The sequence below is a fragment of the Mesoplodon mirus genome (assembly GCF_964341445.2).
Source record: "Mesoplodon mirus genome assembly, chromosome: 6".
In the NCBI taxonomy this organism is placed as follows: Eukaryota; Metazoa; Chordata; class Mammalia; order Artiodactyla; family Ziphiidae; genus Mesoplodon; species Mesoplodon mirus.
The window spans coordinates 78,138,152-78,153,856 of NC_138982.1; the positions used below are offsets into that span (position 1 = coordinate 78,138,152).

At 35.7% G+C, this 15,705-nt stretch overlaps 1 protein-coding gene across 7 annotated transcripts in view; it reads right to left on the minus strand.

The window, feature by feature from the left end:
* The window catches only part of ACAD11 (acyl-CoA dehydrogenase family member 11), a 100,415-nt gene that overhangs the window by 54,720 nt on the left and 29,990 nt on the right, over positions 1–15,705 (minus strand). For all 7 annotated transcript variants that reach the window (XM_082626067.1, XM_082626068.1, XM_082626065.1 and 4 more), the window contains 4 exons: positions 7,535–7,676; positions 6,837–6,958; positions 4,835–4,941; positions 3,384–3,510 (listed from right to left, as the gene is read on the minus strand). In XM_082626067.1, coding sequence (XP_082482193.1) covers positions 3,384–3,510; positions 4,835–4,941; positions 6,837–6,958; positions 7,535–7,676 — 498 coding nt within the window. The remainder of the gene's footprint in view (positions 1–3,383; positions 3,511–4,834; positions 4,942–6,836; positions 6,959–7,534; positions 7,677–15,705) is intronic.

Genomic DNA, 15,705 nt, shown 5'->3' on the forward strand with positions numbered 1-15,705 from the left:
GACTACCTCTCTATGACACTAAAGTTCTGAGAAATTAAATTATGCCATTTATATAATTTTTTTAAAATTTGTATTATTTAATACTTCCTGTTCTAAAGTCTATAGATTTGGAGATTTTCAAAATCTATTTGTGGTATGGTAGGAGTCAGAATTAAAATAAAATATCTCATTACAAAGAAGCTTTCTTTAATTCTTTAAGTATGAAAAAGAGTTTACTGATGAAAAAAGAAAGCAGAAAATATGCTTGGTGCCTGATCAATTCTCCCCAAATATCTCCTTTAACATCTAATTTTCTCATTCACTGATTGAGATACTGCTTTGTATTATGTTGGTTCAGAATCTTAAATCTGAGCCTACAAATAATTTTGCAATATAATATGTTTTTTACTTTAAACTTAAGTCCGTTAGAAAAAAAGAAGCAACAGTTCCTCCCTAGTATATTATTAAACTCAGTAGGAAAATATGACTAATGTTATCATTATGTTAAAAGTGTGTTCTCAGATATGTCATGTTGCTAGTTCCTGTTTTACATGCTATTTTATTAGGACTCCTCATCCATTTTAAATAGCAAGAATTGCCCTTTTTTTAAAATTTCTTTTTTCTTCCTGTTTTCTTAAGACATAATTGACATACAGCACTGTATATGTTTAAGGTATATGGCATAATAATTTGACTTACATACATCATGAATGATTATCACAAGTTTAGTGAACATACATCATCTCATATAGATACAAAATTAAAGAAATAGAAAACATTTTTTCTTGTGATGAGAACTCATATTTCATATATAACATACAGCAGTGTTAATTATATTTATCATGTATATTACATCCCTAGTATAACTGAAAGTTTACACCTTTTGACTACTTTCAACCAATTTCCCCTCCTCCCCTGAGGAAGAATTGCCTTTTAACATTTAAATGGATGATGGGTTCTGATGTTCTTACTTTATGATATTCAAGGCGTTTCAAAAGGTCATTAGAATAGCATAAACGGACCTTATTTTTTCCCATTATAGAAAATTGGAAAAATACGTAAAGTATTAAGAAAAAGTCATCAAGAGTCTTACTAGCTAAAGATATGTACTATCAAGATGTTAGTGTATTATATGATACAATCTTATTTTCTAGATATGACTGTTTTAGTTTTTATAAATGTAGTTATAATCATATTGGCTTCCCTGGTGGCACAGTGGTTGAGAGTCCGCCTGCCGATGTAGGGAACACGGGTTCGTGCCCCCGTCCGGGAAGATTCTACATGCCGTGGAGCGGCCAGGCCCGTGAGCCATGGCCGCTGAGCCTGCGCGTCCGGAGCCTGTGCTCTGCAACGGGAGAGGCCACAACAGTGAGAGACCCGCGTAACGCAAAAACAAAAAAAAAAACTAGAGTGCTTTTTTTATTTATCATAAAGCATTTTCCTTTATTGCGAATTCTTTGTAAATATTTTAGTAGCTGCATGATATGAAGTTCAGCAGATGTATCACAGTCCAATTTGTAACACCTCTTCTGTGCTACATGCTTCCCTGGATCGCTCATTTACATTTATGAATGAAAGAACATGGCTACTTGGTTTCCTCTCCCAATTTGAGTCTCCTTTGAATAAATCAGTAAGGCTGATGGGAAAGCTGGGGTCTACACCAAACACACCATTGGAAAAAAAAAAAAAATGGAGGAGCACCAACAGTCATTGGAAACCCTGGCTTCTTTGAAACACATCATATGCTTTTTTAGAGTACTCTGGCAGCCTTTTGTCTGGGGCAAACACCATTGCTACCCAGGAGTGTTAGAAACCAACTCAAGCAGCCCACCTATTACAGGTTAATTCTTTTTTTTTTTTTTTTTTTTTTTTTTGCGGTACGCTGGCCTCTCACTGCTGTGGCCTCTCCCGCTGCGGAGCACAGGCTCCGGACGCGCAGGCCCAGTGGCCACGGCCCATGGGCCCAGGCGCTCTACGGCATGTGGGATCCTCCCGGACCGGGGCACGAACCCGCGTCCCCTGCATCAGCAAGCAGACTCCCAACCACTGCGCCACCAGGGAAGCCCCAAGCCCCCAGGTTAATTCTTAAATCAAACATCTTGATTTCTCTTCCTCTTCTCACTCTTGCTCTCCACAACCGGCAATCACAGGGGACTCCATTGTAAAAAAAAGTGGTTACCACCTGAGTTACAGTCCTCTCTTAGAAATTCTTCTGAGATGTGTTAAGGTTTTTTCTTTGGTATGACCCACTCTGCCTCCCAAATCCTTTTCCATTCTCTTTTCAAAACCTTTAGTCCTGTGATGTGTACTTCTCCTGTTTTTGTGCTTTTACCAATTCCATTTAAAAAAAATTACTTTATTGTTAATTCAAGAGGATTTTATTTGTGTGAGGGGAGGTAAATGCTGATTTCAGTCTGCCATCTTGAACTCAAAGTGTTGCATTTTCTTTTTAACACCAAAAGTTCAGAATTTTATTTTAAAAAATATTTTAATTTTATACTGGAGTATAGTTGATTTACAATGTTGTGTCAGTTTCAGGTGTACAGCAAAGTGATTCAGTTATACATATATATATATTCTTTTTCAGATTCCTTTCCCATATTGGTTATTAAAGAGTATTGAGTAGAGTTCCATGTGCTATAAATATGTCCTTGTCCTTGTTGATAATCTATTTTATATATAGTATATTTTATATATATAAATCTTTATAATAATTTTTATCTTTTCTTCACAGCATTTATCATCTCTTACTTAATGTCTTTCTTTCATGCTAAAGTATAAGCTCTGTAGAAGCATAAGCCCTGTCTTCTTGTTCTTCCTTTTACTTTCAATGGCTTAACCCATTATTAGGTACCTAATAATTATTTGTTAACTGAATGAATGAATGTGTCACATAGCTTGTCTACTCTCAGTGAATTTACTGAAACTTAACACCTTAAAATAGTAGCTTGTGGGGGGAGTGATGGTAGTATCTGTGAACAGCTTGAAATGATATACAAATTTTTCTGGGTACACCTCTCTTGTTTAGCCTACAGTTCTCAATTTTCAAAGGGGCCCATTAAAGAAAAAAAAAGCTGAAAGTCACTGCCTTAGGAAAAGACCCACAAAGTAGCATTTAACTCTAAAATATTTAAAGATCTCAACTTTGTAAACCGCTAATTCCCTCTGACTTAATTTTAATTCCACAGATTTATCTGTGGCATTCCCTTGGCATATCTTAGAAGCTTGGAATTTCTCAGGATCAGGTTCTGTAGCAGTTCAGTGCTAAGGTGAGGAGGGGCATCTAGGTAAGGATTGACTGCAAAGAAATGATACCATGGTACTCCTAGAAGCAGAGATAACAGAAGTAATTCTTCAATAGTCTTGGAGCACAAATACATTCTGTTTGTTTATAGAATACTTACCTTTTCAGCTGGGAGGATGTGTTGTTTCATGAACTGCTTCACCCTAGTAAGAATTTCTTGGCCTGTCCTAGTCTGTACAAATAATTGTCTGGTAGTATCAGTCTGTGGAAGTGCAGTACTGAAAGTTCTTTATTAAAAAAAAAAGTTACAAAGATGTGCAAAACCATTATTATAGATTTCTGAATAGAATGTAAAGTCTTCCCCCAGTTTCCCAAAAACATCTCTCAGAAGAAGTTTCCATATTTTGGAGTTTTTTGTCTTTCATGTTATGGAAGGAATGCAGAATCACTTTATTTTGAACATTAAACTTTAGTGCTTAAAGCACTTTTTGGAGAAAACAAGCCTGGCATGACCTCAATCAATGGGAGTTTAAAATCTTTATTGAAGCCACATATCAGAATCTCTAAACAAGAAGGCAAAGAAATAGAATACAAATTTAATAATTACTCTTAGTATATGCCTCACAAATACAACTGCTGGATATCATTATAAACAAGACTTTTAAAGATCATTATGAAGAGCAGCATCATCATTTGTTATGTTGTGGAGATTACAAATATTCGTGTATGAGATGAATTGTAAAACACAACCGTCCTAATGATATGCCATGGATATTTGTGGCTTGGGCAGAATTTCCAGGGACAGCATCATCCGTGCATTCAGTAAGTGCTATATATCACACTTTTTTTTGTTTGTTTGTTTGTTTTAAATTTTGCTTTATATTGGAGGATAGTTGATTTACAACATTTACAATGTTTCAGGTATACCACAAAGTGATTCAGTTATACATATACATATAGCTATTCTTTTTCAGATTCTTTTCCCATATAGGTTATTACAAAGTATTGAGTAGAGTTCCCTGTGTTATATGGTAGGTCCTTGTTGATTATCTATTTTATATATAGTAGTGTGTATATGTTAACCTCAACCCCCTAATTTATTTCTCCCCTCCATCACACCTGTTAGATGGGAGTGTGTTTGGAAGAAGTGTATTAGATGTCTCAAAAGTGCTCCACTAATGGAGATATGAATTTCAAAGACTCTTATGAAATGTCTAAATACAGTTTCATGCAATGTCATGGTGGAAGAGAGCAACATTTCTAAACTTAATAAATCATCTTATATAATACACAACTTTAAACAGGTATATGTAAGTAACTTAAACATTAGAAGGAAACATTTGAGAATTTTATCAATATCTTAAAGATTTATACGTTCAAATTGGCAAAAAAATACCTTTTAATCATTAAATGGGTACTTTCTTTAAATCTGAGGTCAATTTATTTTCAAGCATAAAAGAGATTTACTAAAAAAAATTGACCATGATTGGCAGCAGCAATTCTGGTGTTGTAAGCAATAAAAACAATCCCTATCCCCCTAAAGTTTATGACCTTCACATACCTAATAAAGGCTATAATTTGAGTTAGCCACAGAATCTATATTTTGCTTACCTTTTTGAGAGTTGTAATCCAGTTTCTGCCAGAGGTTGCACAATATTGGCAAACTGAAAGCTACTTTCAGATGCATTATTTCCCAGAAGATATCTACTATATACTCCCTATAAGTAAATTAATACAAAGTGATTAAAATTCATGGAAAACTATTCTTCAACTATCCAGTCTTTCCAGTTTCCCAGCTATGTGAATCACTAAACTTACAAGGTACTAAGATATAAATCAGACTATCAGTTCTATTAATTTACATGCAGGCATAATTATACCACTCCAAATTAAAGAATTACACTTGTATCATTTGGTTAACATACTCTCATCATAACAGAATTATAACTGGAAGTCAAACCAAACTTTAAAATGAGTTTAGCAGTTACTAAAGATACCAAATTGGTAAGTTATATCACCTCTAAAGATCATTGCTCTCCCTTCACAGTGGAGAAAAAAAAAATCTAAAGAAACCGAAATAAAATTCAAAACTATAAAACCAAAGAGAAGGCAATGAGAGACTTCTAAAAGTATTTTATCTCATTTTTTGGACCCCTAATTTAGGTGAAACTATTTTCCTTTGAACAGTGTTAGTTGAATGCTCATCTGTTTTTCTTTCTTAATTCTCCATGTTCTGTGTTTCCAACATAATATCCTCTCCTATTCCCTGTCCCAAACACAATCAACTGAATTTCATTAGTTTTTTTCTTTACATAATTCTTTGTACAATAAAACACTGTAGCAGTCTTTCCATCATTTCCAATTTCACATTTCTAGTTAGAATGGAATGTTTATGATCATCTCTAAGGCTACTAACTACCTAGTTTATGACATACATATTAATTTCAATCATAAACCACGTCAAGCTTTTATTTGAAATGAAAATACATTTTAAATTCAAAGCCTATCTGTTATCTCACTTTGGAAATTGACAGATATAGAAACATACCATAAACGCTATTTTGAGAAATGCATCCAATCAACATGATTAACTAATATGATTAGTATGATTCTAAACTACAGGATGAGATGTAAGACAACTATTTCCTAGACATTTCAGTTATTGGAGGACAGCATGAAATGTGAGGACAGGGAAAAATAACCATAATTTTTGTTAATCCTTCTTTTCCCATTCTTTTTTGTTTCTAAAATCTCTTATTTACTTGTTCTTCCTCCAAGCCCTAACCCCTTGCCAGAGATGAAGAATCTCAATTTCTTAAATAAACTAAGACTCAAAGTATAAGGGAGCTGAGTTAGTATAATGAAGAATGCATTTGTCTAAACTGTAAATTTACAAAACTGAATTTATGTTCAGTTTTCTCTCAAAATTTATCACATAACTATCACGTTATTAGAAAATGGACAATTAATTAATTATGTGTTTGAGTGAGCTTATCTACTCACTCAAACACATAATTAAGAGGCTTCTGTATGCTAGGTACTGTGCTAGCTTTGGGAAATACAATGATAATTCCTTCATCATCAGCCCTGACTAATAGGGTTTTATAATCTGAATCAGATATCATATAAGGAGTTTAACTCTTTCTTATATTGGATATTCAGGAAATAACCAATTATCACATGCTTTTTCTCTTTTTGTTATTATGTCTTTCTCTCTCCCTTCTTCCATCTTTTTGGTTTATTATACCAAAAAGTGATACCACATTTTGCTACTCAAATTTTTCCCTTGCCAAATTCCTATTCTGTAAACTCTGGATTTATGTTTTATCCACGTCTGGTATTTGTTATTATGGAAACTAAATTGATCTAAAGATAAGAACTTAAGGGAACACCCTGGTGGTCCAGTGGTTAGGACTCTGTGCTTTCAGTGCCGGGGCCCAGGTTCAATCCTTGGTAGGGGAACTAAGATCCCACAAGCAGAGCCATGATGTGGCCCAAAAGAAAAAAAAAAAACAAAAAACAAAAAAAGGAATATAAAACCCCCAAAGACCAAAAATATTGTCAACAGTCCATAAATAAGTAATAGTGAAGCACATGTTAAAAAATTAATTACCTGTGCTATTCCAGCAATTTTAAAATATGAAAGGGCAAGAAAAAAATTCCAGTTAGGAAGATTAGAATTAATTCCCCTGCAGCGGCAATATATTGAAATTAGTTCTTCCATTGATGGTACCCCTATAAAAACAGTACATACTATAAACGTTAATAAGAATGTCATGGTGAATATTTTAAAATGTCATATTGCATATAAATATAAAACTGAACATAAAATTAATCCATATAACAAAACATTAATCATTTAACATTATATCTATATAATTATAATATTATAATTAAAATAATAACTATAATATAATATTATCTTATAATAATATATTATTACTTATAGTATAAATTATATTATACAATATAAATAATATATTATATTATTATTTATATTAATTATATATAATAATAAAATATATTATAATTAAAACATTATGATCCATATAATTATAATCCATATAACAAAACATACTCTAAATGTTGATTTCCAAAAGAACATTATATACAAATGATTATAATTTGTAACAAATTACTAGAAGTGGAATGATACATTCAAAAAAATTGATAGAATAAAATGATTTAAAAACATTTCAAGAAACAAAAGCTATTCATCTAAGATTGCAATATAATCCTTTTATTAATTATGAAGAAAAATAAATATAATTTTATATTAATAGCAATTTAGGCAACATTATGTTTTCATACCTATGTTTTCTTGCAAATGAGGACTTTGACTTAACAATGGAATGGTCCTTGGCCAAAAGTAGAACACAGAGAGATGAGCCAAGTCTGACAGAGGATGACCAATGGTTGAAAGCTCCCAATCTAGTATAGCTACAACTCGAGACTGTAATTAAAAATAAAAAGGTTTTAATATATTAAATCCAAAACAACTAAAATAAGGAGATGAATGAAATAGAATATATTAAAAATCATATTTTCCATCAAAAGCAAATGTAAAGCTGTAGTTTGCAGTCTTTACACACAGTGGCACATTTCATTTATCAAATAGAGCCAAGTCCCCTGTTTCCATTGCTGGCCAACAGCTCTGCATTTTACTTTACACAGCCTAACGTGTCTACTAATGAACGGAGGCAAAAGCAGTTGAAAAGTTTCAACTGAGAGTAACTATAGTAAAGAAGAAACTCTAACAATTACTTATAATTTAAGAATCTATGCTCTGGTAATGAATCTTACAACATAACAAATATTACACTCTTATGACAATAGTAATTTTTTAAAGTAAGTTATTTCATGCAGTAGATATAAAACTGTAATTGTTATAAAAGATGCTGTTTGTTTTATGAATACAAAATCCACCATTATATAGCAACATGATAAAAGAGCTGTGTAATTTGGAATCAATAGCACGGAAAGCTTTCCTCATTCTATTTTGTAACAATATGTATCAAGGGACTATATAGCTTTATGTTAAGAACACAGGACATTCAACTGCAAATACAAGGGGAAAAGGCAATTTGTAAAACAATATGCATAGTATGATCCTATTTGTTTAAATAAAAAGGGTACAAATGAATACGCAAAGTTGAAAGAATATATACCAAACTGATAGCAATGGCTATGGTTACTTCAAGGGACTGAGGCAGGAGGGATGGGATATGGGAGGAGACACTTCATTGGAGGGTTCTGTACGGGAGGAGTGACATGATAGGATTTGTATTTTAAGGTCACTCTAGCTGCTATGTTTTGAATAGACTGTAGGGGAGGCAATGAGGAGGCTGCAGCAATAATCTAGACAAGGTTATCTAAGCCAGATAAAACAGCAAAGCTCACTTAAGCAATGCAAGTTACTGGGTTTCATGCCTTTATGTAACTTTGTGTGTGTGTGCTTGCACTCCCTTGCTTCTCTCACACACTTGAACACATTATTGTAGCTTTAAGGAAAAATGTGGTCTTTGGAATCACAGACCTGTATTCAAGTCCTAGCTCCACCATTTACTGGCTGTGTAATTCTGGACAAGCTAGTTAACCTTTCTGATTCTCAATTTTTGCAGCCATAACATACACCTTTTGCATAGATTTAGTGTGAAGATGAAATAAGAGCAGGTAACATGTCCATTTTGTTTACCAGTGTCTAGCTGCGAAGTACCTGACATACAGTAGGTGGCCAAAATGTATTTATTCAATGAATAAGTACAGAGCCTGGCACATAGAAGGCAATAAAAAAGTTATCATTATGACTATGGGAAGATCACTACTTCCTCTATGAGTTGACTTCATAAGACTTTTTATGGTTGTGGTTATATTGAATTATAAGTTACTATATTAGCTAGATTTGTTAAATTTGCTTAAAAAAGGGATTGGACACATTTTTCTCTATACCATTCTGTTTGTTTCTGTGCTCTTGACGTCCAAAGAAAAGAAGATGATATACTTAATTATGCTATAAATGTTTACCTTTTTTTAATTGAAAATTGGGAATTTTCCCTGGAGTTAAATTTCAAGAAATTTGAAACATTTTAAAAGTAATTACCCACAAAGCTATAAAACAATAGCCAGTGAGAAAAACTGATGGTTCATCAAGTTATCAATTAGTATAAATTAATTAGCAATGGTTTATTAGAATCCTGTCTATTCCTGTTTGTATACAGAGCTATAGAAAGTGTAGCATAACTTCTAGTAGATGAGGTGAACATTTACTAATTCATTTTGCTGCTAAAGAACTTAAAATGATTTCTGAGAGTTTTTCTGAAACCTCAGCACAACCGAAGCTTTTCATTTTGTTGATTATCTTCTACATTGAGTTTTATTTTCTAGTATGCTTTTTGCCGTATTGAATTTTTTTAAATTTTTTATTTATTTTTGGCTGTGTTGGGTCTTCACTCTGCACGCGGCCTTTCTCTAGTTGTGGTGAGCAGGGGCTACTCTTCATTGCAGTGCACGGGCTTCTCATCGCAGTGGCTTCTCTTGTTGTGGAGCACGGGCTCTAGGCACACAGGCTTCAGTAGTTGTGGCATGCGGGCTCAGTAGTTGTGGCACGCAGGCCCTAGAGCACCCAGGCTTTAGTAGTTGTGGTGCACAGGCTCAGTAGTTGTGGCTCACGGGCTCTAGAGTGCAGGCTCAGTAGTTGTGGTGCACGGGCTTAGTTGCTCCGTGGCACGTGGATCTTCCTGGACCAGGGATCGAACCCATGTCCCCTGCATTGGCAGGCAGAGACTTAACCACTGCTCCACCAGGGAAGTCCCTTGAATTTTATTAATATGTATGTATATTACCTTTTCAAAACAAAAGAAACACATGCAATACAGTAGGACTGACAATAGATGAAGGAGGTAGGAAAAAAGATAATAATTTTTAATAAAGTGATAAAGCTAAGAGTAGGTTATTACATAAAATTAAATGTCACAGGTCATATTGATATATAGTTTTTAGTGTTGACAGCAGAATTTGCTCTGAGTTTTCTATGGACAAAATAAAGTATGAAGCATAATCAGTCACAATGTTTATAGTGCATGTAGATTAAAAACAAACCAGCTGCACTTGGGTTGTTTCCAAGTGCCCATCAACAGATGATTGGGTTAGAGGACGTGGTATATACACAATGGAATATTACTCAGCCATAATAAAGAATGAAATATTGCCATTTGCAGCAACATGGATGGACCTAGAGAATATTATGCTTAGTGAAATAAGTCAGACAGAGAAAGACAAATACTATATGATATCATTTACATGTGGAATCTAAAATATAATACAAATGAATGCATAGGCAAAACAGAAACAGACTCACAGATATAGAAAACAAACTTGTGGTTACAAAGGTGAAAGGGGAGGGGAGAGGGACAAATTAGGGGTATGGGATTAACAGATACAAACTACTATATATAAAACAGATAAGCAACATGGATATATTGTATTGCACAGGGAATTATACCCATTATCTTATAATAACCTATAATGGAGTATAATCTGCAAAAACCCTGAATGATAATGCTTTACACCTGAAACTGAAACTAACATTATATTACAAATCAACTGTACTTCAAAACAAAGCAAAAAAACTCAGCTGCTCAAGAGTGACAATTTTCATGGAGAGATCAGTCAAGACAGCAGAGTAGAAAGACCATGAGTTCACCTCCTCTCATGAGCACACCAAAATAACAACTATAAGCAGAACAACCATCAATGAAAAAGACCAGAACCTACCAGAAAAGATCTTCTACAATTAAAAACATAAAGGAACCACAATGGGGTGGGTAGGACAGGTGGACTCACAATATAGTCAAGTCCCATAACCCCAGATGTATGACCCACAAACTGGAGAATAATTACACTGCAGAGGTTTTCCCACAGGAGTGAGAGGTCTGAGCCCCACATTGGGCTCCCCATTCTGGGGGTCCTGCAGCAGGAAGATGAGCCCCCAGTGCATTTGGTTTTGAAGGTTAGTGGTGCTTAATTTTGGGAGTCCCAGAGGATTGGGGGAAACAGAGACTTCACTCTTAAAGGGTGCACAAAAAATCTCACACACTCCAGGACCCAAAATAAAAGCCATGATTTGATAGGAGCCTGGGACACACCTACCTTTTGGTCTTAGAGAGTCTCCCAGAGAGGCAGGAGGCAACTGCAGCTCACTCTGGGGCCACAGACACTAGTGGAAGCCATTCTTGGGAGCTCCTTCTACCATGTGGACATTGGTCTTGGCAGACACCATTGTGGAATCCTCCCTCTGGCTTATTACCCCCAGGACCCAGCCCTGCCCTGGTCCAACAGCCTGTAGTCGCCAGTGCTGGGGTGCCTCAAGCCAAGTAACTAACTGGGCAAGGACACAGACCCACCCATCAGCAGACAGGCTGCCTTAAGACCCCCTAAGCCCACAGCTGCCTCTGGACATGGCCCTGCCTACCAGAGGGCCCAGGACCTAGCTCCAGCCACCAGTGGGCAGGGACCAGATGTAAGAAAACCACAATCTGGCAGCCTGCAGACATAGCCCACCTACCAACAGGCCAGAGACCCTGCCCTGGGACAAGCCAGGCCCCAGCCCTGCTCACTAGCAGGCTAATTCAAGCTTCTTGACACCCCAGACCCTGTGTCAGAAACCCACCCCCCACCAGCAGCAATCTGATACCACCTCTGGAATCCCTGGACCCTGCAACCAACTCCAGGACCTTCTCTGCCTGCCAGTAGTCCGGAAATAACCCCAGGACCTGGCTTCACCCACGAGGAAGGTGGGCAACAACCCTGGAGTCTTCTGGACCCTGACTCTGCCAACCAGTGAGCCAGCACTAGCCTGGGGCCCCCTGGGCTAGTTCTTCAGTCAGTGACCTTGTGACCCAGCCCCACCAACCAGCAGCCAGCAGCCTCCACATAAGGCAGAGCCTAGCAACCAACTGGACTGGGGGTTAACCAAACCTACCAGACTTCCCACATACTCAGCTGGCCACAAGAGAAGGTCCCAGATAGCCCTCATAGGGGGAACACCTAGAGCATATAGCTTGGGAGATGAGAAAGAAGTGCACTGCTGGGATGCATAGGGCATCTACTACAGGAGGTCACTTCTCCAAGTGTGACTAACTAACTTAGCAGATACATAAAAATACAAACAGCAACTTAGGCAAAATGAGGTGACAGAAGAACATGCTCCAGATGAAGAAATAAGACAAAACACCAGACAAAGAACTAAGTGAAGTGGAGACAGGAAATCTACTTAAGAAAGAGTTCAGGGTAGTGATGGTAAAGATGATGAAAAAACCCAGGAGAAGAATGGATGCACAGAGTGAGAAGTTAGAAGTTCTTAACAAAGAGTCAAAAAATATGCAGAACAACTGAACAGAGATGAAGAATACAATAAATGACATGAAAAAATATGCTAGAAGTAATCAATGGTAGACTAAATGATACAGAGGAATGGATCAGTGAGCTGGAAGACAGAGTAGTGGAAATCACTGATGTGGAACAGAAAAAAGAAAAAATAAGGAAAAGAAATGAGGACAGTTTAAGAGACCTCTGGGACAACATCAAGCACAATAACATTTGCATTATAGAGGTCCTACAAGGAGAAGAGAGAGAGAAAGGGGATGAGAACATATTTGAAGACATAACAGCTAAAAACTTCCCTAACCTGGGAATGGCAATAGACATCCAAGTCCCATAAGTGTAGAGTCCCATAAAGGATTAACCCAAAGAGGAACATGCCAAGACACATTTTAATTAAAATGGCAAAAAGCAAAGATAAAGAGAGACTATTAAAAGCAACAAGGGAAAAGCAAAAAATAACATATAAGGGAACTCCTATAAGGTTATCAGCTGACTTTTCAGCAGAAACTCTACAGGCCATAAGGGAGTGGTACAATACATTTAAAGTGGTGAAAGGAGGGCTTCCCTAGTGGTGCAGTGGTTAAGAATCCACCTGCCAATGCAGGGGACACAGGTTTGAGACCTGGTCTGGGAAGATCCAACATGCCATGAAGCATCTAAGCCTGTGCACCACAGCTACTGAGCCTGCACTCTAGAGCCTATGAGCCACAACTACTGAGCCCGCAGGCCACAACTACTGAAGTCCATGCGCCTAGAGCCTGTGCTCTGCAACAAGAGAAGCCACCAAAATGAGAAGCCCACACACCCCAACAAAGAGTAACTTCCACCCGCCACAACTAGAGAAAGCCAGTGCGCAGCAAAGAAGACCCAACACAGCCAAAAATAAATAAATTTAAAAAAAAAAGAATAAAGTGATGAAAGGGAAACCCTACAACCAGGAATACTCTACCCAGCAAGGCTCTTATTCAGATTTGATGAAGAGATCAAAAGTTTTACAGACAGACAAAAGCTAAAAGAGTTCAGCATCACCAAACTAGGTTTACAAGAAATGTTAAAGAAACTTCTCTAAGCAAAAAAGAAAAGGCCACAACTTGACACAAGAAAATTATGAAATGAAAAATTTCATTGGTAAAGGCAAACATAAGTAAAGGTAGGAAATTATCCATGCACAAAACTAGTAGGAAGATTAAAAGACAAAAGTAGTAAAATCATTAATATCCACAATAAGCAGGTAAGGAATACACAACCAATTAGATGTAAAATATGATACCAAAAAGAGTAATCATGAGAGGAAGAGAGTACAAATGCAGGGTTGTTAAAATGCATTTGAAATTAAGCAGTTAGCAACTTAAAACAATCATATATATATATATATATATATATATATATATATATATATATATATATGTATGTATGTATACCCACCTACCTCATCATAACCACAAACCAAAAATCTATAATAGATATACATACAAAAAAGAGAAAGGAATCCAAACATAACTCTAAAGATACTCATCACATCACATGACAAGAGAAAAAAAGAAGGGGATAAAAAAGACCCACAAAACAATTAACAAAATGGCAATAAGAACTTACATCTCAGTAATTACCTCAAATGTAAGTGAAATAAATGCTCCAATCAAAAGACACAGAGTGGCTGAATGGATACAAAAACAAGACCTGTATAGTTGCTGCCTACAAGAAACTCACTTGAGATCTAAAGACACAAAAAGACTAAAGTGAGGGGATGGAAAAAGGTATTCCATGCAAATGGAAATCAAAAGAAAGCTGGGGTAGCAAAAGTTATATCAGACAAAATAGACTTTAAAACAAAGACTGTTACAAGAGACAAAGACACTACACATAATGATCAAGGGATCAATCCAAGAAGAATATATAACAATTATAGATACATATGCACCCAACATAGGAGCACTTAAATACATAAAGTGACTATTAACAGACATAAATGGAGATATCGACAGTAACATAATACTAGTGGGGGACTTTAACACCACACTTACATTAATGGCCAGATCATCCAGACAGAAAATCAATAAGCCTTAAATGACACATTAGAACAGATGGACTTAGTTGATATATATAGAATATTCTATCTGAAAGCAGTGGAATACATATTCTTTTCAAGTGCACATGGACCATTCTCCAGGATAGAACACATGCTAGGCCACAAAACAATCCTCAGTAAATTTAAGAAAACTGAAATCATATGAAGCATCTTTTCTGACCACAACACTATGAGACTAGAAATTAACTACTAGAAAAAAACTGCAAAAAACACAAGAGGCTAAACAATATGCTACTAAACAACAAATGGAACACTGAGGAAGTCAAAAAGGAAATAACAACTTACCTAAAGACAAATGAAAATGAAAACATGATGATCCAAAATTTATGAGATGCAGCAAAAGCAGTTCTAAGAGGGAAGCTTATAGTGATACAAGCTTACCTCAGAAAAAAGAAAAATCTCAAATAAACAACTTAAACTTACACCTAAAGGAACTAGAAAAAGAAGAACAAACAAAACCCAAAGTCAGTAGGAGAAAATAAATTGTAAAGATCAGAGCAGAAATAAATGAAATAGAGACTAAAAAAATCAATAGAAAAGATAAATGAAACTAAAAGCTGGTTCTCTAAGAAGATAAGCAACACTGATAAAACCTTTAGTCAGACTTATCAAGAAAAAAAGGGAGAGGGATCAAATCAATAAAATCAGAAATGAAAAAGGAGAAGTTACAACTGACATCACAGAAATATAAAGAATCATGAGAGACTACAATGAACAACAATATGTCAATAAAATCAACAACCTCGAAGAAACAGACAAATTTTTAGAAAGATACAATCTTCCCAGACTGAACCAGGAAGAAATAGAAAATATGAACAGATCAATTACCAGTAATGAAATTGAATCAGTAATTTAAAAACTCCCAAGAAACAGAAGTCCAGGACCAGATGGCTTCATGGGTGAATTCTACCAAACATTTACAGAAGAGTTAATCCCTATCCTTTTTAAACCATTCCAAAAAATTGCAGAGGAAGTAACACTTCTGAACCCATTCTATGAGGCAAGCATCACC